Source organism: Myxine glutinosa, chromosome 11 (assembly GCF_964187855.1).
Source record: "Myxine glutinosa chromosome 11, kmMyxGlut1.1, whole genome shotgun sequence".
Lineage (NCBI taxonomy): Eukaryota > Metazoa > Chordata > Myxini > Myxiniformes > Myxinidae > Myxine > Myxine glutinosa.
Genome location: NC_136271.1, coordinates 80,010,608 through 80,032,625, shown reverse-complemented (window position 1 = coordinate 80,032,625; position 22,018 = coordinate 80,010,608). Strand labels below are relative to the sequence as shown.

Sequence of the window (22,018 nt, the reverse complement as noted above, 5' to 3'; positions counted from 1 at the left end):
AATGTGATCGTGGAAAATCGTAGCGAGGGGCCATTTTGAATCGGTTTTCGATTATTGCACCGGATTATTGCACCCTCCCATCACCCTCCCATCACCCTCCCCCATCACCCTCCCATCACCCTCCCATCACCCTTTATTGGACCATTTGACTTCTATAGGGTTGGTTTTCTAAGGCTTATATCAAAATATTAACTTATATCAAATAAATCTTTTAAAGTGAAAGCGCGATAACGTCACCACGTCACGCGGCACGAATGCACGCCTGTGTCGTCGGAGGTATTGACTTCTATAGGGTTGGTTTTCTAAGGCTTATATCAAAATATTAACTTATATCAAATAAGTCTTTTAAGGTGAAAGCGCGATGACGTCACCACGTCACGCGGCACGAATGCGCGCCGGTGTCGTCGGAGGCATTGACTTATATAGGGTTGGTTTTCTAAGGCTGTAGGCCGCACCTCATTTTGTCGAATAAAGTGGTATTCGGGTGGTTCCGGTATTTGGGACCGCAGGGACGGAAAGTGCAGGTACGGGGTGCTTGGCACTCCCCAGCCGGCCCGCTCTGAAGGTTCGGATCGGGACACCGGGATTCATTCCGGTCGCCCGGTCGGCCCGGAGGTGGGGGTGCGGGGCCTGTCACGGAACGTCAAAACAAACGGCCTGCCGGGGCCGCCCAAAAGTCGGGCGTGAGGGGCGCGTCCACTAATGGAACGCCTCTCGCTTCCCAGATCGAGGGCCACGTGGTCAGGAGAACCTCGTCCCTTCTGGTTGCCCTGCCGTCCCACCGGGAGCGCTGGCAGGGTGTACTTCAAACTAAGCTTAAGTGTCAAGTGTTAAGTTCCTCCTTGCCCTCGCAAGGGAAAGGCTAGGGTCAAGCTCTTCCAAATTTCCAAACACTAGAAATCGGACGTCTCAAATTAATTAACTAATTTGTTAATACATCTCAGTCGCCCGCGACCTCTCTAGCGCGGGCGTCGAACCAGTTCATTTCCGGGCGACCGGGCCGAGTATCGGCTCGGCCGTGGCCGAAGCCGTTGATTCCGCCGTAGCACGCTAACGCGTAGGCTCGCGCGTCCCTGGTCCGCCGGGGCTCCGCGGGTGTCCTACCGTGCCCATGTCACCATGCTCCCTGAATAAGAGAGTCAGACGTGGTGCCCGGGGACGGAGTTCGCTGTCTAAACATGGTAGCGCTAGGCCAGTGGGACCGCCGGGACCCACGTGCACTCACAAGTTGTTCTGCGCGTGGGCGGCAGTATCAGACCGGGGCGCCCAAACGCTCCCCGGCTAAAGTTCATCCTGAAAGTGCCCACATTGTGCGGACAAACCCCACCAAGTCGAGGGCCACGTGGTCAGGAGAACCTCGTCCCTTCCGGTCACACTTTGCCTATCGGCCGGCCTCGAAGACCGAAATTGTGACGGTGTCACCCGAAAACGTTCCGTCACGTTTTCGGGTGACACCGTCACAATTTCGGTCTTCGAGGCCGGCCGATAGGCAAAGTGTGACCGGAAGGGACGAGGTTCTCCTGACCACGTGGCCCTCGACTTGCTTTGTCCGCACAATGTGGGCGCTTTCAGGATGAACTTTAGCCGGGGAGCGTTTGGGCGCCCCGGTCTGATACTGCCGCCCATGCGCAGAACAACTTGTGAGTGCACGTGGGTCCCGGCGGTCCCACTGGCCTAGCGCTACCATGTTTAGACAGCGAACTCCGTCCCCGGGCACCACGTCTGACTCTCTTATTCAGGGAGCATGGCAACGTGGGCACGGTAGGACACCCGCGGAGCCCCGGCGGACCAGGGACGCGCGAGCCTACGCGTTAGCGTGCTACGGTGGAATCAACGGCTTCGGCCACGGCCAGGCCGATACTCGGCCCGGTCGCACCGGAAATGAACTGGTTCGACGCCCGCGCTAGAGAGGTCGCGGGCGACTGAGATGTATTAACCAATTGATTAATTAATTTGAGACGTCCGATTTCTAGTGTTTGGAAATTTGGAAGAGCTTGACCCTAGCCTTTCCCTTGCGAGGGCAAGGAGGAACTTAACACTTGACACTTAAGCTTAGTTTGAAGTACACCCTGCCAGCGCTCCCGGTGGGATGGCAGGGCAACCAGAAGGGACGAGGTTCTCCTGACCACGTGGCCCTCGATCTGGGAAGCGAGAGGCGTTCCATTAGTGGACGCGCCCCTCACGCCCGACTTTTGGGCGGCCCCGGCAGGCCGTTTGTTTTGACGTTCCGTGACAGGCCCCGCACCCCCACCTCCGGGCCGACCGGGCGACCGGAATGAATCCCGGTGTCCCGATCCGAACCTTCAGAGCGGGCCGGCTGGGGAGTGCCAAGCACCCCGTACCTGCACTTTCCGTCCCTGCGGTCCCAAATACCGGAACCACCCGAATACCACTTTATTCGACAAAATGAGGTGCGGCCTACAGCCTTAGAAAACCAATCCTATATAAGTCAATGCCTCTGACGACCCCGGCGCGCATTCGTGCCGCGTGACGTGGTGACATCATCGCGCTTTCACCTTAAAAGACTTATTTGATATAAGTTAATATTTTGATATAAGCCTTAGAAAACCAACCCTATATAAGTCAATACCTCCGACGACACAGGCGTGCATTCGTGCCGCGTGACGTGGTGACGTTATCGCGCTTTCACCTTAAAAGATTTATTTGATATAAGTTAATATTTTGATATAAGCCTTAGAAAACCAACCCTATAGAAGTCAAATGGTCCAATAAAGGGTGATGGGAGGGTGATGGGAGGGTGATGGCAGGGTGATGGTCGCCAGAGGGCGCTTCGGCTGGGTCATCCGTTTGCCCCCGCAAACTGGCCCTCCAGGTGCGCGGGAATTCTGGGGGGGCGCGTGTGGCGGACACGAAAGCCCACTGGCGTGGTGACATCATTCCGTGCACCAAGTGGGCGGCGGCCACGCCCGAGGGGTAGGCGTGGCCTCAGGATATACACTGGGCGCGCAGCCCAGAGCGCGCCAGTGCTACAGTGACCTCTTGTCAATAAAGACACTTTTGTTTAACTGCGTTGTCCGCTTCCTCCTTGGTAGCAAGTCGCGCGCGTAGCACCGCGCTTCATATACATATATATATATATATATATATATATATATATATATATATATATCTACTAGCAAAAGTATCCGACATTTCTGGGTAACAATGAGTCGCTTCCTGACGGGAATATGATATACGCAATCTGGGTCCATCACCTAGAGGGAATTTTAAAAACAGATACCAGGTACACTGGAACAGTGGCATATCGAGGAAAAATGACGCTCGGGGCGAGATGTCAAATTGCCGCCCCTCGTAACTTCCCATAAGTCTGAATGGTGTGTGTGTGCAGTGGCCGTGTCAGCGCTATAACCTTTTTACTATTTAAGGGTGTAGTACTGGTGAACAGGTGATTTTTTTTTTTTTTTAGCTGAACAGTTTCCTTATAGTCTTATAAACAAGAACCATGCTATTAGAGGTCATAGAAGTACCCCTAATTATTGTTATCTTTACACGCAATTTACAAGAAATATAATATTTTGCATGAAATTTGTTATAACTTTAATTTGCATCATTCTTTTGGGCTGAAATTTGGACAGGATATTCAGAATATCACTTCCTTTAAAATGATGAAGGCTTTTGTTTATAGGAGTAGCCATTGTTGATTTATTGAAGGACAACCAAGTTTTATCTGGTAATTGGCATAATTAGCTAATTAGTGAACATTTGACATAATTTCACAAAATCCTCTCATCAGGTAGTAGAGTAACACATGTATAATACATGTACCAAGTTTTGTGTGAAAAGAATGATAGGTGACATAGAAGATAGAAGTAGAAATGTGTTCTTTGTTTTTCCTTGTTTTTTATTGACGGTCTAATTTATGCAAATTATATGCATGTAATATGACAAAGAAGCGTTGAAACTGGTCTGAGTTAAAGCCAAGATTATGTCTTTCAAGAAAAACTGAAAATTAGATATTAACTTGACTTTGTTTTTGTGTAAAGGCCTCTCAAAGGTACCTATGTAGTTTTGTCAATTTTTCACCAGTACTACACCCTTTTAAGGGGAAAAATAAGATCAACGCTTGTGGTGGAATGTGCGCTACAACTCCAGATTGCTGATGTGCATTAACACCTCCGCCACCGCCACCGATGCCCCATTTGCCCCGGTTCCAATTCGTCATTGCTCATGAAACGTAGATACACTGCCCGGGTTTATTGCGTCAGATTTTCATTGCCTTTGTTTGCCTCGAGTGTTACGATGATGGACCCCGAAAAATCAAATAATATGTCGAATAAAAATGACTAGTAAGGTTTAATACCGGTACGCGCCTCCCAAAGGCCGTTCCTTGTCCTGTGGTAATTTTGTGTTTCACGACTTGTACCTCTTCCACAACTGAATAAAATGTGCTTCACTCATAATTTTAACTGTTCCACCACTTGAGGCGGAGGGTATCACATTTACGTACGTAATTTTTGAACGGCCCCATATTGGGTGTTCAACAAGCTGTGACCGTGTGCGTTTTGGGCCCGCTCGAAGGCCTGCCTTTTTTACAATGAAAAAAGGTAAAAAGTCAAACATTTGAACAGCCTTGGACGTGCACCTTGACCCCATGGCCAAGGCACAACGTCAACAAGGCTGTCCCAATAACAATACACATGTGCCTCAACCCCAAGGGGGAGGCACATGGTCATTCAAACGCATGCATCATGCCCCCGAGGGGCCACAATGCATGGTCATACAATTGGGACCACTCCTCTTAATAGGAGTGAGACCCCTTAATCCACCAGCAGGGCATTACTCCTGCCGTTACTCCATTACTCCAGCAGGGCATTACTCCTCCTGCCGTGACCGTGTGACGAATCGGCTCATTCTGACATAACCGTGACGGGGATAAGAGATGTGGAGCGCATTAAATGTGTTTCCCAATCGGCCTGTTACTGGATTTTGTCGCAGGTTGTGACCACACTGCAGTAGTTCTTGTTAAAAAGACTTTTGTAACGTTATTTATAACTTTGTAACTTTTGTAACGTTTTGTAACGTTGCTTGTGATAACGTTAACAGGGGGAAAAAAAGTAAAGAACACTGAAAAAAATCGGTTTGTAGTAAGTAACCATTCCTTTTGTGTTTCTTTAACGATTCGATGAGGTATTTTAATTTGAAGTATGAAAATGGCGATTAAAACACCATGCTTGCGATTTATGCATTTTGTAAGAGCCATGGCGTTATCGTTAGCGGCAGTGATTCGTCATTGTATTAAACGTTTTTCCGTTTGCGTCAGGAAAATTAACACCTTATTACGCTCAATATTATCGTGCTCAGATTTGATTGGATATATAAAGGCTGTCGGTTTATCTGAGTACATGAAGAAATGTAATAGCATAAACTTAAAGCATGGCGAGTCGGCGAACTCGGTGTTCTGGAGCGAGTGCCGGCCGCACGGCAGATTTGATTGCGAATCGTACGGGCATAACGGAGAATGACAAGGTCTCGATTATGGCTACACTTCCTATTAATTGTACTTATACATCGTGTTCATTATAAATTAAGTTATATAACTTATAAATATAAGCGTTATAATATTTCGGCTGCCATACCGACGGTCGTCGTTGACCGATATAGATGATGGAAACGTGAAAATATCTTCAATTGATAATGAGGAGAGAGTGCAACAAGTGTCTTTGGCTCTTTGCTGTACTTTCCTGGCGTTTCTCAGATCTACTTGGCTCTGCATATACCTTGTAACGGTGAGATGGTGATTGGTGAACGATATAAATAATAAAGAACGTACAGCTCGGCTATTTCAAATCGGTCGAGTAACATTATTAATGGCATTTATTTAAACTAGGGCATTGCCCGTACGTGGGTGCCCGTTCCTTGCCAAAAAAAAAAAAAAACGCTACCCGTACGCTCTACCCCGCCCGTACGCCCGTAAACAAAAAATAACAACGCTCTTCGCTTCCGCCCTTCGCTCTGACTGAATTGGGAGAAATAATGCGCATAAGAAATCGAATTACGTACCGTAATGGCGGTCAGCTCGTAACGCGCACACTGTCCGGAAGTTCGCATATCGCATATCTATCTATCTATCTATTAATGCCCATTTATTCAATTATCGCCAACGTATTTTGGCTTTTTGCAATTTAATCGCAAGGAAAAGTAGAAAGAGAAGAGGGAAAAAAAGAAAAGCCTTGCCTTGCTGCAAACAGCTGCTGCAAACAACAACAACATGGAAGGCTGCACTGTCCGGAAGTTGGCATATCGCAGTTACGATTATTTTAGTGTTAATGGCCAATTATTCAATTAGCGCCAACGTATTTTGGCTGTTTGCAATTTAATCGCAAGGAAAAGTAGAAAGAGAAGAGGGAAAAAAAGAAAAGCCTTGCATTAACGCATTAACGCTTGCATTGCATTAACGGTTCGGCACACGTGATAGCTCGCTGCTCTCTGATTGGTTGAAGCGTTTTTTGGACATAGCTCGGTAGGTACTTGTCCGATTAATTACAAACCTTGAAAAGGCACATCCTCGGGTCCCCAGCAATATACCTGGCAAGTTTCAAGTATATCGGACCCGTGGTTGTCGAGAAACAGCGGTCACAGACAAACACACAGACACACAGACAGACACACAGAGATTACTGGCATTATAGATAGATTATTTATTCCAGGATCCATTCTATATGGACCATGTGAGACGATGTACAAATGCATTACCAGTCAGGTCTTAGATGGACTTTGAGTCTTGCAATAATGACGTAGAGAAGGGAGAGTAGGGGAGGGGGATTTGATACGTTTCTATTTTCTTGGGTAAAAAATGATCCCCTTCGACCTGGAAGGTTGTACAAGATAGAGGATAATGTTGGCTGCCTCATTCGTCTTTGGATCCCAATTTTGAAACGATACACTTTAGAAAGTAGTAAATTGAATCACCAGCCGCAGAATCTGAGAGCAAGGAAGACAAATGGATGTAGTAGGTTTGCAGGCTCCCAGCACCTGACTTAAACTTTGAGTCAATGAAAATGTACAAGATACATCAATCTAGAAATGAAATAACTTCGTCAATCAAAACCAATTATAGCAGAGAAAGGGCCATATGTTTTTATTGTATGCAAACGTGATGTTCGTGGAAGAGCGAGAACGCAGAACGCAGCAGAAAAAAAACTGTTGAAAGCCAGGGGAGCACACCAAAAGCATGGAAACGTCAGGGGGTGCAATGACAAAAAGGAGGTGGCCAAAGATAGGAGGGCATCGACCTATTTGTGGTGTGAGATTAGCAGGCCCAAAGATTCAGCATTATCGTGGGACATTCCAATGATTTTGAGGGCCTTGATCTTTACGACACGTCAATATACAAAAGGCGGGCCACCAACTCAAAGGGGCCAACGGTACTGCATCAAGCTATGGATGAAGGCCTTGTAGGTTGTAAGAGGTTCAGATTTGCCAAGGAACGATTTGGCAAAACAAAGGATGCCCAGTCGGCACCTCGTTTTGGGGGGTAACTTTGACACGTGGTTTGTCTGAGAGAGATCATGGCTGACGTGGCCCAAAGGTTTGAAGGACTGAACTTCTTGAAAAGGTTAGTTTAGAAATTAGATTGGAGGCTTTGTTAGATGGTTCTTTTGGAGAAGCATAGTGTGTAAGATTTGTCAAGGTTGAATGACATTGCAAGTGTTGGACCAGCTCCTGATTCTAGAAAGGGAATACGCTAACACGTGCTTATCTGAAGAATGAGCGATTCTACAGCAGAGAATGGAGTCATCAACGAAAAGACTCAACTGCGATGATGGATTCCATGACTTTGCTAATAATTGTAAGCAAGCAAATCGGTCTGTAGTTAAGAGGATCTGTTTTTGCTCTTTCGTGTGATGCAGTGATGTTGGTTAAATAGACAGAAGGTGACGTAGAAAAAATGTTGTGGTGAACAAAGCAGAATGATGTATGAAAGACGGGCAGAGCAGGTTTTTAGGACAACGGGTAGTGATGTCGATCGGGTCCATCACAGAATCTGAATCAGGGTTGCCAGGAACTTCTCCACCTTCTCAGGTTGTGCCTGGATAGGAAGTGAGGGGTTTGTTTTGGAAGCAAACATGAGATTTGGAAGCAAACACAGAATTGGGCCACGGCTTTCCATCCGGCATTCTCCCACGGCCTTCCATCCGGCCTTCTCGTGACATCCGGTCTTCTCGTGAGCAGAGTCTGCTGTTGCGTCGATTTGAAGTGAGGGAAGGCAGTTAGGGGGAACATCTATTCAGGACAGACTTAAGAAGGCCCCACCAGGTCTTAAAGGAAGGAAACAAGTTTAAGAGCTCAGTCTTGAGGTTGCCCAGATGGTGTTTTATGGTTTTCCTGAGAATGTGGGGAGGGAGCATAGTGGGGGGGACGTGGAAAGTTGGTGAGTTGGGATTGACATATAGTGGGAGGACCCTAATCTGGAGCAGGAGGACCCGGGCATACACGAGATCATGTTTGGGAGTGTCCTGACATGAAAGCGTTTACCACTGTAATCTTGCACTCGCTACAAAACTGATTTGCTTTCAGAATTCCAAGGTCAGCAAGATGAAGTTTGAGATGTGTATTTGACCATTGGGAAGGATGATTAAAGAGAGGAAGAAAGACCCACTTAATTATTTATTTATTAAGACCATCAGGGGAAGGGTCAGGCCGAAAAACCAAGAGGGGCCCTCTATGGAAAAGCAAAGAATGATGGGAAAATATAATCAGGATGCGGGTGCTGTGGATGATTGATTGGCCTACTGTAAAATAATTCTGATGTCAGGCCTGTGGGAACACTGACTCTAAAGGTACCCTCAAGCAGGCACTGCAAAACCATGAATGCAACCCATATGGCAAAAATAACCCCCACAACCCCACAACCCCCTATCTGACAGCCTGCCCCAAAGGCTTCCAAATAATTAATGCTCTACTAAAGGCTCCTAAAGCACAGATGGTGGTGTGATCACAATGGAAGAGGGTGCATGGGTTTGCAAGCGATCCAAGAATGAAATACGATGGAAGCAAAGAAGAGTAAGTCGTGAGAAAGGGAAGAAGAGGAAGCAGTATAGGAGCAAGACATTTGAAAATGAGTGTCAGGGAATTTTTTTTTTTAACTTATCTTAGAGTTATGTTGACGGAAGGTGAGGGGGAGTAGGAAAAAACAGGAGCATGTGGTAAGGAATGTGAATGAGGATGAAACGGACTGATTGAAGTGTAAAGAAAAGAAAAGGATAGTGAAGCAGACTGCTGAACATGTGACCAACAAATAACAAAATGGACCGTGGATGACATTTTTTATCATATTTCTCTGCCCTTCCCTTTTCCCTTTTGTTCTAAAGGAATTCTGCACAAGTTTCTGTGCACTAGAAACATACCACGAGTAGAGAGAAACTAGTACTACTTATCTAACACCCCAAGTTATTAGTCCCCTACCGGTGTACACCGTAGTGGACTATAGGTTTGCACTCTGTCCCTCCGTCTGTCTGTCAGTCTGTCTGTCCGTCCGTCCATCACGCAAAGAACAGCTTTCCGGACTTTTTTTCCTAAACTCTTAATGCTAATGATTTCAAACTTGGTACATGGTTTCGTCATGATAAGTTACAGATCAAGTTCGAACTTCACGATGTTTCGATCATTTTTGACAGTTATGGCACTTTGAACTTTGGGAATTTCCCCAACAGTTTTCCGGACGATAATTTGGAGTGCGGTAAGTCATAATACTGTCTTCTATGACAGTGCTACCCAATGCCGGTAGGGGACATGTATTGCAGCGCAATACTCAGAATGCTTGTTCCTCTGGTAACGTTTGCGGCCCAAAGGCTTACAAATCAGCTGGACATGCTTGATATATTTGATTGAAAGTTATTTTGGCAGGAATTTAAAATTTGTTTAAAAGTGCCGGCAGTAACACACATACTCTTTAGGAAAAACACTGTGGGATCTGTGGCGTCCTCCAATTTGTGATAACAGATGGGGACTCCCAGCGAAGGACCAATCCGACAATTTAGTCAGGTTGGGATCAAACCAAAATTGCACACCCCCAAAGGGTGCTCTGCACCATCATGGCAGATGAAAAACCAGAGAAAGCCTTTTGTTGAATGTAAATATAGAAACCCAACAACTGATGATTTGTACGTTGCACGATTATGTGAATTGCATTGCTGATCGGAGGTGCGGAAACACATCCAAATAGAACGGCACTCGGTAGAGCGCATACCTCCGCCAGTCTGAACAGTTTATGTTTTGTATCTCACTGATAGGCCAAATCTGGACCTGGACCTGAACCAAAATCTAATCGGCTTTTTCTTGTCACCTTACCAGCCCATCCACCAATTCATCAAAATACATCCACAACTTTTTGAAATATCATGCTGTATAATCGCTTTTGGCCCCATCACTCTGGTTAAGAATCACTTGAGAATGAAAAAAATATCATATCCGGTTCCAGATCTTCATCAAACTGTAATCACTTTGACCTTGTCGCACACACAACCTGTCCACAAAGTTTCATCCAAATCCGCCCACAACTTTTTGAGATATCGTGCTATATATCGTTTTTGGGTCTATCTCTCAACGGTGAAGAATCACTTAAAACATTCTAGCATCTGGAACTTCACCAACATCTAATATATCTTCGTCCGTGGCACACACACCCAACCTGTCGACCAAATTTCGTCCGAATCCGTCCATACCTTTTTGAGATAGTCTGCAAACAGACAAACAGACAGACAGACAGACAGACAGACAGACAGACAGACAAACAGACAGGGGTGAAAACATAAGCTCCTTTCCCCTTCGGTGACAGAGGTAATACGTTACAGAAATGAAACTTGCAAACTGTAAAGGCTTTGAACATGCATTTGCTTAACCAAATAATTTTTTGAAGAATAAATACCTTCCAAAGTCTTCTTTACAAGTTGCTCATAGATTCCTTCAATTATGATATGTTTGTCTTCGCTCTAACGGAGGGTGGTACACCCTTCTCCCTTCTTCCCCCTTCCGTCTCCCTCCCCCTACCACCCCAAAGTAGAGTTTATTTTGGCCATTATTTGCGTTTTCACATATTATTTCTCTGCCCGCCCTTTGTAACTTCCTGTTTTTGTCAAAAGTAGATTAAAATCCACTCCAGACCAACACATGAATTAGCCTAAATCTTGCATTCTTACCCTGTCACTCAAAGGCTACATTTATAATTCTGCTCTCATGATCTGCTCAACCTCTTTACACGGAGAAAGAGTTAAATCTTGATGGTTTGTTCACATTTCCATTGTGGAGTGAAGCATTGCTATATCCGATGAATAATAAAGCAATGGTTAAAAAAACCCAAATGCATCTTTCTTTGCCCTCTTCACTATTCAATATTCATGCTACAAGACCATTTACTTTGACAATTGAATACTTTAAAAACATTTAGCTCATCATGAGCCTTGATAGTAAGGCTGGAAAGATAGCTTATAAGTATGCCCTCTCACTTCTGAGCTGTCTAGCATGAGTTTGAATCTCGACTCAGCTATAAACTGTGAGCCTGGTGTTTCACCTGCAGAGCATGCCATCATTGTGTGCTCTGTCATTGGAAGGACTATGTGCCGGAGGACCCGTCTGCCAGCAATGGTGGTTGGTGGATGTTAAAAATCCCATGGTGTCTTTCGTGAAGAGTAAGTGAGTTATAGCTGGCTCCACGATGAAGAAATTACAAATTTCTGCCCAAATCACTTTCAGTGCAACATCAGGACTGGGCAGCTGGTTAATAAAAGGCTGGTGAAAACTATGACCCTGTTTACCAAAAAGAAGGTGGTACTAAATGGGGCCATTGAAGTTGTTAGGAACAGGAGGACTTTCATCGAGGTTGTCAAACTTCCTGCAATCTGCTGAAGCCGTTGGCAATATCCATGTTCCATGTGATGCCGCAGTTTCCTTCTGGGCTTTGTAGAGGGCATTTGCCTTTATTGAAACTTGATGAGTTGCTCCATTGTTTTCTTGAAGTTCATACAAACTCCTACAAGGTGGCATATAAAATGATGAAAGATTTACAAATGCAAAAGGTGGTAACACCTGTCATCATTTCCTCGGCTAACCTGCAGCTTGATCTCATTACGATGAAAGTTGCTGCGCTATGCACAGCGGCTCGATTATGTTTCAGCGTGTTGTTTCCCTTGCATTGTTCCACACAGGACACAGCTTCCAAGCAGTCCCGTGATCAGGTGTCCGTACCAGAGGGTCAATCACGGGTCTTCTTTTGTGTTTGCCAGGCTATTAACATCCTAAAGTATCTTCTACTGTTACTGGCCATTCCACCCATTCTCAACTTCGCTTCATTACAGCGTGAGGCTGACCTTCTTGCACCCAATGGTACGTCCTCCTCGGATCCCTTCTGATGTATTCCTTGCTATACTATAGTTTACACCATAGTCCTTATCGTGACCCATTACTATAATTTACACAAAATGCATTGTTAATAGCATTGGCCTTCTACAGCGAGCATGGTAGCTTTGCCAACTTTAACGCTGATGATGAGGAGATCGGCCTTGATCGAAATGCTGCTAATGCCCGACCACCATTAATCCTTCCTGTTGCATTTCCTTAAACTAGCAATGGTACCCGCCCTACGAGTGGGACTTCAATTGGGCCCAAATGAAAAGGCAAAATATCAGAAATTGAAGGCTTTTTTTTCTTTAAACGATTTATATAAACATCTGTTAAATCATATCACATGCAAATCATCAAAATCTAAACAGTATTTGTAGAATTTCAATAAAAGCCACATCACTGTTCATATCGGTAAATATTATTCCATCGTGTTTGGGAAAATTGGAAAATTGGGAAAAAATTGGAAAAACAATATAGCCTATTTTACTCCAGGGGGTCCCAGGATTACCCACCCAAAATTTTGTTGCGATCGGTTCAGCCGTTTTTGCAGTACCTGGGAACAGACAGACAGACAGACAGACAGACAGACACACAGACATTTGGTGAATTATAGTAAGATCAAGACCACGTGATTTGTTATATTTGCGAGTGGGGTACAATGTTTGTGCATTTTGAGATGTTTGCATTCCCTCCTTTCTTCCACTGGAAGCATTGCAAGGTAATTTAACTGTTATGAGTATGACGCATGCGTGGATAATGCAAGAAGTGCCTCGGACTGCTTCCAGCTGTTCATTAGTAAGGTATATCAGATGTGGTGTACATCTGGAGTAAACATTCGATACAGTTACCCTGTTTTTTATTTTAAAGATCCTGCAGCAATTTGTGCTTCACTGATGATTCGGGGCTTGCATCCCCTTCAGTTTAAACCATTTGCTTTGTCAAATTGTGCAGATCGAGCACGACGCTATACAATAAGGCCACATGGAACTGGCTGTTCCTTCTTCGCAAATGTGGAAAGTTCTATATTAACTTTTGCAAAAAAATGTAGAATGGTGAATAAAACATTCTCTCTTACTCTTGTAAAGACACAACGTTTCCCTCCTGTCTGCCACCCTTCCCCCCTCCACCTCTTTCTATATATTGCACCTTGTTTATTGTTGCATATCCAGTAAATGCGATATAATCGTAGTACTATAATAATCTTTAAAGGATATTATTTCAATCCATATGTATTCAGAACACACAATGATTGTTTTTTGTGACTAATCATCCCTCTTGGTTACAGGAAACTTTGTTGATGTTGGTTTGGGCCAAAGGTTTTTCCTCAGTTGTCAGGGCAAGGGTGAACCTGTAGGTAAGGTTTTCTGGAATCCCTGCACCACTTACACTGTATCTATAATAACAATAAAAGATTGACAGGGGTGGACTGCATATGCACGTTTGGAAACTTGCTAACTGGATACATCTCTGACATTATTGAGATCAGGAATAGGACTGGGCCCAGAACACTGCCTTGGGGCACACCAGTCTTGACAGAGAGAGGAGATGACAGGATTCCCATGAGAGCAAAACATTGGCTGCAAGAGTGGAGGAAGTCAGTAAGCCATATTTGGAGTTGACCATGGATGCCATTGGCAGAGAGTTTGGAGAGTAACGCAGGATGCCAGACGGTGTCAAAAGCACGAGATATGTCCAGAGAGGCGGTCCTGATCTGACATTGAGGGCACCATCCATGTCGGGATAGTTGAAGCCGCATGTCCAAGGTGAAGTGACCTGGTCTGAATCCAAATTGGTGGGCTGAGATGAGACTGTTGGAGAAAAGGTAGAATTTCAAAGAGGTGCTGCATGAATACACCCTATTCCCACTTGTTCCCTTCAATTTTGCCCCAAATTCTGCAAACATGGCTGAGGGCACCTTTTGTGCAAAAACCATGTCTTCACGCTAAAACCTATGCCCACAGCCTGGAATCGCCCCAAATATAACAGAGGACAGATTACGGAGGGATAAACCATTAAAAAGATGCAGATTTCGACGCAAACATGCAGGGAAGCAATATGGCTGGTTGCTCTACAAATTATGAAGTATTTTATAATATGGACATTTTACCTCATGATTGTGCTAAACATGCACTATGAATACTAGAACCGCACTTTGTGGAGTGCATACCTCCGCCAGGCTGAACAGTTTGTTTTTTGTATCCTACTGATAGGCCGGATCTAGATTCGGACCTGAACCAAAATCTAATCGGCTTGTTCTTGTCACCTAACCAACTCATCCACCGAGTTTAGTCATAACTCGTCCATAACTTTTTTTAATATCATGTTAGATATCACTTTTCACCCAATCTTTCAATGGTGAAGAATCACTTGAATATTAAATAATTCTCATATCCGAATCCATATTCAGATCTTCACCAAAATCGAATTGATTAGTCCTTGTCACACACCCAACATGTCCACCAAATTTCGTCCAAATCTGTCCACAACTTTTTGAGATATCCTGCTATAAATCATTTTTGGCCCTATCACTCAATGGTGAAAAATCACTTTTAAAATTCTACCAGCTGGATCAGAATCCGAATCTTCACCAAAATCTAATCATTTCGTCCTTGCTACATACACTACCTCTCTGCCAAATTTTGTCTGAATCCGTCCACAACTTTTTGAGATATCTTGTTCACAGAAAAACAGACAAAAAGACAGACAGGGATGAAAACATAACCTGCATCCTTTGGTGGTGGAGGTAATAACTATTGCTATGCAATGTTAACGCAAAGTAAAAAGAAAAACAACTTTATATATACAGTACTGTATATAATGTATGTGCTTGCTCAATTAATTATTTGCTTATTTATTTTTCTTTCCTTTATTTTATTATTTTTAATTTGTTGGCTCAATTGTTAATTTTTGTCTGCTCATTTGTTTTTAAAAACTCTTTTTTTGTGAAAAATCATGAAGTCATGTTCGCTTGTTTGCTTTTTTTCTGTGCAAACACGTGCGCTTTCTGCCACACGTTGATAGCTGTTATTCATATTGCTGCAAAAGGCAGACCTCTGAGTGTGTGGTTGTCTGCAAGAATGGTGTGGTGCTCGAGGTGATGAAACTACTCGAGGAAGAAATGAGTCATCATGGAAAGTGATAATGTAGTCGTTGCATTGATGAAACGCTCCATGCTTTTGTGTGTCAGTACTTTTGGACGCCCCGACCGGAGCTTCCTCTGATGTTTGGTTCTTCGTTCAGCAAAAGCTGTCGGAGCTTACGCAGGTTTGTGTTATCTTGTCCTTCTGTGATTTGGAGACTGCGCTGTATGAATGGTGTGGTTTTTTATTTTTATCTATTTTTATTTTTATTTTTTTGTATGCCACATTTCATTATTTAAATCCCCTCCCCACAGCCCCAATCCTCTGTTTCAGCTTTTTACTCCGTGGATTGGCTTAGCCCTTAATGACTTTGATGATCCTTATGCCTATAACCTGCTCTAAATCTTATTTAATTCCCAAACTCACAAGCAAAGACTCTCCAGTCCCAAACCTACAAGCAATTCCCAAACTGCCAAACAAAAAATCCCATTAGTCTCGCTTGTCTGTACCTTGGGACTTTGCTTGCTGATTTATGCTTTCATAAATTCCTCCAAACCCTGTTTTTGCATATGTACTTTTTTATTTTTAGACACAGACTCCTCGGCTCATGGAGGTGGCAGCACATAAATTGTTCAGAAATTCTGTCACGACCTTGGAGATAGACAGACAAAGACAGTGATAAGTTAACCACATTTCAACTTGGTATGGAAATTGGAAAAGATAGAGGCACGTGAAGGGAATTGGCAGCAGTTTATATATTTGCACTTTTAGTGCAAAACTTTAATAATATATGATGCTTCAGGCCCAAGTGTGCTTTTGGCAAGCTGCGAGCACCGTGTAGAATTTGACTTGGATTATTAACTCGATAGGTCATATGGATGTAGAGTATGAGTATGTATGAGTATGAGTATGAGTATGGTCATATGAGTATGGATGGTTTTAATGGAGTTCATGGGGGTTACGGATATGGTGTGAGAAATGGAGAAGGTGAAAGGATTTTGGAGTTTGCTGATGGAGCTGATTTGTTGATTTGTAATATTCAGTTCCAGAAAGAGGATAATAAGCTTGTTACATACACGTCAGGTGGGTCGACGACAACCGTTGACTACCTGATGGTGCGTAGGCGAGATAGGGGGCACCTCCGAGACACAAAGGTGATCCCGGGGGAGGAGGCTGTTTCACAGCACCACTTGGTTGTCTGCGACGTAAGGGTGAAAGGTGCGAGGAGAGCTCGGCGGGTGAAGTACCAACCGAGAATGAAGGTGTGGAGGTTGAAAGAGGTGACTGTAAGGGAGGCATTAAAAGAGAGGCTGAGTAGGGTCGAGGATGATGTGGTTGAGCTTGAAAGTGGTTGGATGTCAATGAAAGCTAGTCTGTTGGGAGCCGTTGGTGAGGTATGTGGATGGACAAAAGGACCACCGAGGCACTCGGAAACATGGTGGTGGGATGATGAAGTTGGAAAGAGGATTGACGAGAAGAGGAAGAAGTTCAAGGAGTGGCAGAAGGCGAAGGGAACGGGAGCAGAAACAGCAGAGCATGAAAGTTATAAGGCAGCCAGGAAGGCTGCAAAGAAAGAGGTAGCAAAGGCGCAGGAGGCATGTAGGAAAATGTTCGGAGAACGCTTGGATTCGGAAGAGGGTCAGAAAGCAGTATTCAGGATTGCAAAGCAGATAGCGAAAGAGAGGTGTGATGTGATGGGGGTGAGCTGCTTGAAGGATGAAGTGGGACAAATCGTTGTCAACCCAGATGGAATTAAAGGAAGATGGAAAAGATATATGGAAATGCTGTTGAATACAGAGAATGAATGGGATGGCAACATCGAGAGTAACCCAGTTTTAGGACCGGCAGAGAAGATAACTGAGAAGGAAGTTGAGGAAGCGATAAAAGCAATGAAGGGTAGAAAAGCTGGAGGGCCGACGGGAGTTGTGGGAGATATGTTGAAGGCAGCAGGAAGTTGGGGTGTGAAGAGAATGACAGAGATCTGTAATCTGGTGGTGAAAGAAGGCCGCATTCCAGTGGATTGGGAACTGAGTACCCTCGTCCCTCTATACAAGGGGAAAGGTGACCCTCTGGAGTGTGGCTCGTACCGAGCGATAAAGTTATTGGAGCATGGAATGAAGGTATTGGAAAGGGTGTTGGAGAGGAGGATAAGGAAGAAAGTGAAGATCGACGAAATGCAGTTTGGATTTATGCCAGGAAGAGGAACGACAGACGCGCTTTTCATTGTGAGGCAGTTGCAGGAGAAGTACATGGAGAAGAGGAAGAAGTTGTTTCTTGGGTTTGTTGATCTGGAGAAAGCATTCGATCGGGTTCCACGCAAAGTATTGACATGGGCATTGAGGAAGTTAGGAGTGGAGGAATGGTTGATCAGAGTAGTGATGGCAATGTACAAAAGAGCGCGCACAGCTGTAAGGACGAAGGACGGGAACAGTGGTGAGTTTGAGGTGAAGGTGGGAGTGCATCAAGGGTCGGTACTAAGTCCACTACTATTTGTAGCTGTGATGGAGGTGCTGGCTCAGAACGTAAAGGAGGGTTTACCGTGGGAGTTGTTGTATGCAGATTATCTGGTGTTGATTGCGGAAAGTATGGATGGACTGAAGGAAAAGATGAACACGTGGAAGGAATGTATGGAGACAAAAGGTCTGAAGGTGAATATCGGAAAGACGAAGGTGATGGCAAGTGGTAAAGCATGTGGTGAGGTGGAAAGAACTGGGAAGTGGCCCTGTGCTGTGTGTAGGAAGGGTGTCGGAGTGAACTCCATTCAGTGTACAATGTGCGCTGAGTGGGTTCATCAAAAATGTAGTGGTCTGAGAGGGTCATTAACCAGTGTGGCAGCTACATTCAAATGTAAGGTGTGCACAGAGGGAGCTGCAGATGGAGGAAATGTTGAGTTGGATCTTGGAGACGGCGTGAAGCTGGAAGGTGTGAAAACATTTTGCTACCTCGGAGACATGCTGAATGGAGAAGGTGGATCAGACTCGGCAACGGTTGCTCGAGTGAGATGTGCATGGAAGAAGTTTCGGGAATTGAGTGGCGTGCTGATGATGAGGGGAGTGTCGTTAAAGCTGAAGGGAAAGGTGTATGCTGCATGTGTGAGAAGTGTTATGATTTATGGGAGCGAGACATGGGTAATGAACGTAGAGCAGCAACAAAGGTTGGAAAGGGTGGAAATGTGAATGGTTCGACGGATGTGCGGAGTATCGTTGAGAGAGAGGAAGACAAATGATGAATTGCGAAAGATGATGGGAATCGAGCCTGTGATTGATGCTGTGAAGAGGAACAGGTTGAGATGGTTTGGTCATGTGTTGAGGAAGGATGAAAGTGACTGGTTGAGAAGAGTGATGGAAATGAATGTAGAAGGAAGTAGAAGACGGGGAAGACCGAGAAAGACTTGGCTAAAGATGGTGGAAGAAGAAATGCGGGCAAGGGGGTTAACAAGGAGAGATGCAGAAAATAGGGCAAAATGGAGAAGATTGTCATGGGGACCGCAAGGCTAACCCCCACTCTAGCAGGGAAAATGGCCTTTAAAATGCATGTTGTGTTGTTGTTGTATTAACTCGATAGGTCAGTGTCAAAGTGCTAAAGTCACTCATTAATTCTGCATTTCAGTAAACAGGGAAGAAGGCCAAGGCTAAGGCAATTTTGAGGCTTGTGTGTGCAAGGCCAGTACTAACAAATTGATGCATTCATTCTCGGGGCTATTGCTCTCATGTAGGTTTGCAGCTATGACCGGGCAAGCCTTGGATTCAGCAAGCAGTCTTTTCCTAATGAAAGCACTGGTCTTGAGAAGACCTGGAGAATGTTTACAACAGGCAGGTCAGTCTACCACGTTTTCATCTCAGTGACTCCCATCCTGCCACTTCCTCATTTCCCTTCTTTTTTACCCCACTTTTCATCACAAATATTCTCTTTACAAAAAATATCATTCATTAATGCTTCTTCCTTACACAATCATGTCTTCACACAAATGATTGGATGAATCTCTTTACGAAAAAAAAAAGGCTTGCAGAGACATCAGCACCATGAAACTGAAAACCCCATTTCCTACAGTACATGAGAAAACCTAAACCTAAAGGTGGTTTTCTACAGTACATGAGAACTGGAGATCTGCAATCACAAAGCGATGGCCCAGGGTAGCCCTCCACGCTCCACGCTTGAGGGCTACCCAGCCTGCAATGCAATGATGAATACAATGATGGCCACATTTATTTTCAGGCCACTGTACGACCTTGACCTTCAACACTTGGGGATAGATAGAATGTAAATTAAGAAGATGTTCCCCCATCTGCAATCTTTCCATAAAGCCCAACATGAAAATCAGAGGAAATTGATTCAAGTTGTGATCAAAAATGTGTTTTTTGATAATTAGGTCACAATCTGAAAAAAGTAGGCCAAGGGCTCTAATCAAATATTAGGTGCACAACTTCAGCACAAGTCCGCCATCATGAGCAAGAACATCTTGGAAGGCCAAGCGAACATTGAGAATCCGCATTGACAAAATTGAGTGATGACAAAAAAAACGTGTTTTTTTTTCAGACTGCCATTTGACCTTATCCTTTAGCTCAGAGGTATGATATAAATTAAACGTAAATGTGCCTTGCTTTCGGCTCTCTTGAGATTGCACTTTTGTTCTAATCGGACAAAAATTAGGTCATGACTTTAAAATTAGGTCAAGGTCAAAATAATTGTGTTAACCTCACATACTTTTTCTTTTTGCATTATTGATGCTAAATTTCAGTCTCAACCGAACCAGCTTCAAGATACAGTTCGACATTGGCAAGAAAAAATTTCAGGGTTTCAGGAATGAGATCTCATTGAATCGCATTCGGTTTTTTTGCCTTCGATAAGGCACATTCGCCAGTCCAAGAAACCCAAAAATTAACTCGGCAAATTGAAGGGAATCGGTGCCAGCAGTTTACCACCATGTAGAGCCGAGTCCCTTCCCCATGTGCAGCGATCAGCATTTGTGGCAGGGATGTGGGCATGTGCTGATGAGCAACAAATGGATCAATCTCCAGAAGAGGGCTGGGAGATATTATATGGTTTTTGTTTTGTTTATTTTGTATGCAATGCCAAGTGTTACGTGCTCCTCCCCGACCCCCTGGTCACGGTGTACCTCCGAGCCCCGAGAGGAGCCACGGCAGAAAAATATGTTATTCTGTGTCAAAAACCAATAGGGAAACCACACCAATGGTTATCAACAAACAAATATTGTATTAAAAATCACACAAGAATAACGATACAACAATAATAGCAATCAAAAGTACAATCAACACATCTTATGATGGTACCATCAGCTAGTACAGTATAGGATAACTCACTGTGCTCCAAGTGAGTGAAAAAGGAACATTCCCCAATGTCTCTATAGCTCAAAGTTGATCCTCTCCAGTGATCATTAGAGTGATGTCGAATCGAAACCCGAACCCCGTTCAGATGACGGGCCCGGTCACACCGCCAAAACAGCATATAGGCGTATGCGGCCGAAGCGGCGCAAAGAGTCACGTGGTCCAAAACTGCGTAAAGCAAACTCAAGGCGAATGGGAAATCCAAAGGCGCCACTGCGTAAGGCAAACTCAAGGCGAATGGGAAATCCAAAGGCGCCCTCCAGGTCTGAACTTTCACCGCTCAGTCGGCGAACCGCAAATTAATCTTCCAAAAGCCACGGTGCACACACACACATCAGATACGTCTGAAAGCGGTGGAAATGGCTGACGAAGCAAATACCTTGCTTGACGTGCGAAGCGCACGAATCAAAATGGCCGACGGCTCGTTCCCGAGTCGCAACGACCCGGCGATGATTCCTCAGAATCCCAACGCCAAACCTGACACCCAGGTTGATCCGTCAGCGATAACCCCTATCGCAGGAATTCCTATCCAGGAAATTCAAAGTTCACTCGTGACTCTTGCTCGACAACGTTCGATCCAGAACGCAAAGCAACCAGCTTCTTGTCCGACTTTTCGCTCCTTTTCTTTTCTCTCACCTCCTCTTCTTCTTCGTCTTCTGGTTCCCGATCCGGTTTCCTGTTTCATTTAACATTAACCTTTTTACCGTTTGACAATAATAATGCCTATTTCCCTCAAACAATAATAATAATAATAATACATAGAACCAGAAATGTTTCAAGTGGATGAAAACCACAACACCGGAAGTGACGAATCCGTAACACAAGGCTCATGGAAGAGCTAGAGAAGGATTCAACAGAACAAAAGGAACAGTAGGGGAGGGGGAGAGGAGAGAGGGGAGAGTGACGACACCAACAGCAGGTCTGATGGTTCCTACGATATTATCTGTTTTGAGGGTCCGCGGCTCCCTGAGAAGCTCAAGTTCGATGATGAAATGGAGAATGACAATGATTGCGACAGTAATGATCACCTGTCTCTATCATCGGTCGATGAAGATGACCGACTCAACAAAATTTCAGATATTGTTCATGCAATGTAGCCCACATCCATTTGCTGAAGTGTCATTGAAATGTTTGCAGACATTTTGCCTAACATGTTTACCACTTGATACATTTAACCCTTTGAGTACGGATGACGTCCAGTGCTGCAACTCGCGAAAACGTTTTGTGTACAGA

At 44.6% G+C, this 22,018-nt stretch overlaps 1 protein-coding gene across 1 annotated transcript in view; it reads left to right on the top strand.

The window, feature by feature from the left end:
* The first annotated feature begins 5,320 nt into the window (after positions 1-5,320).
* LOC137411855 (uncharacterized) overlaps positions 5,321-22,018 on the top strand; it is a 49,287-nt gene continuing 32,589 nt past the window's right edge. The window contains exons 1-5 of the mRNA XM_068097140.2: positions 5,321-5,487; positions 12,165-12,342; positions 13,646-13,714; positions 15,548-15,624; positions 19,156-19,256. Coding sequence (XP_067953241.2) covers positions 5,395-5,487; positions 12,165-12,342; positions 13,646-13,714; positions 15,548-15,624; positions 19,156-19,256 — 518 coding nt within the window. The 5' untranslated portion in view covers positions 5,321-5,394. The remainder of the gene's footprint in view (positions 5,488-12,164; positions 12,343-13,645; positions 13,715-15,547; positions 15,625-19,155; positions 19,257-22,018) is intronic.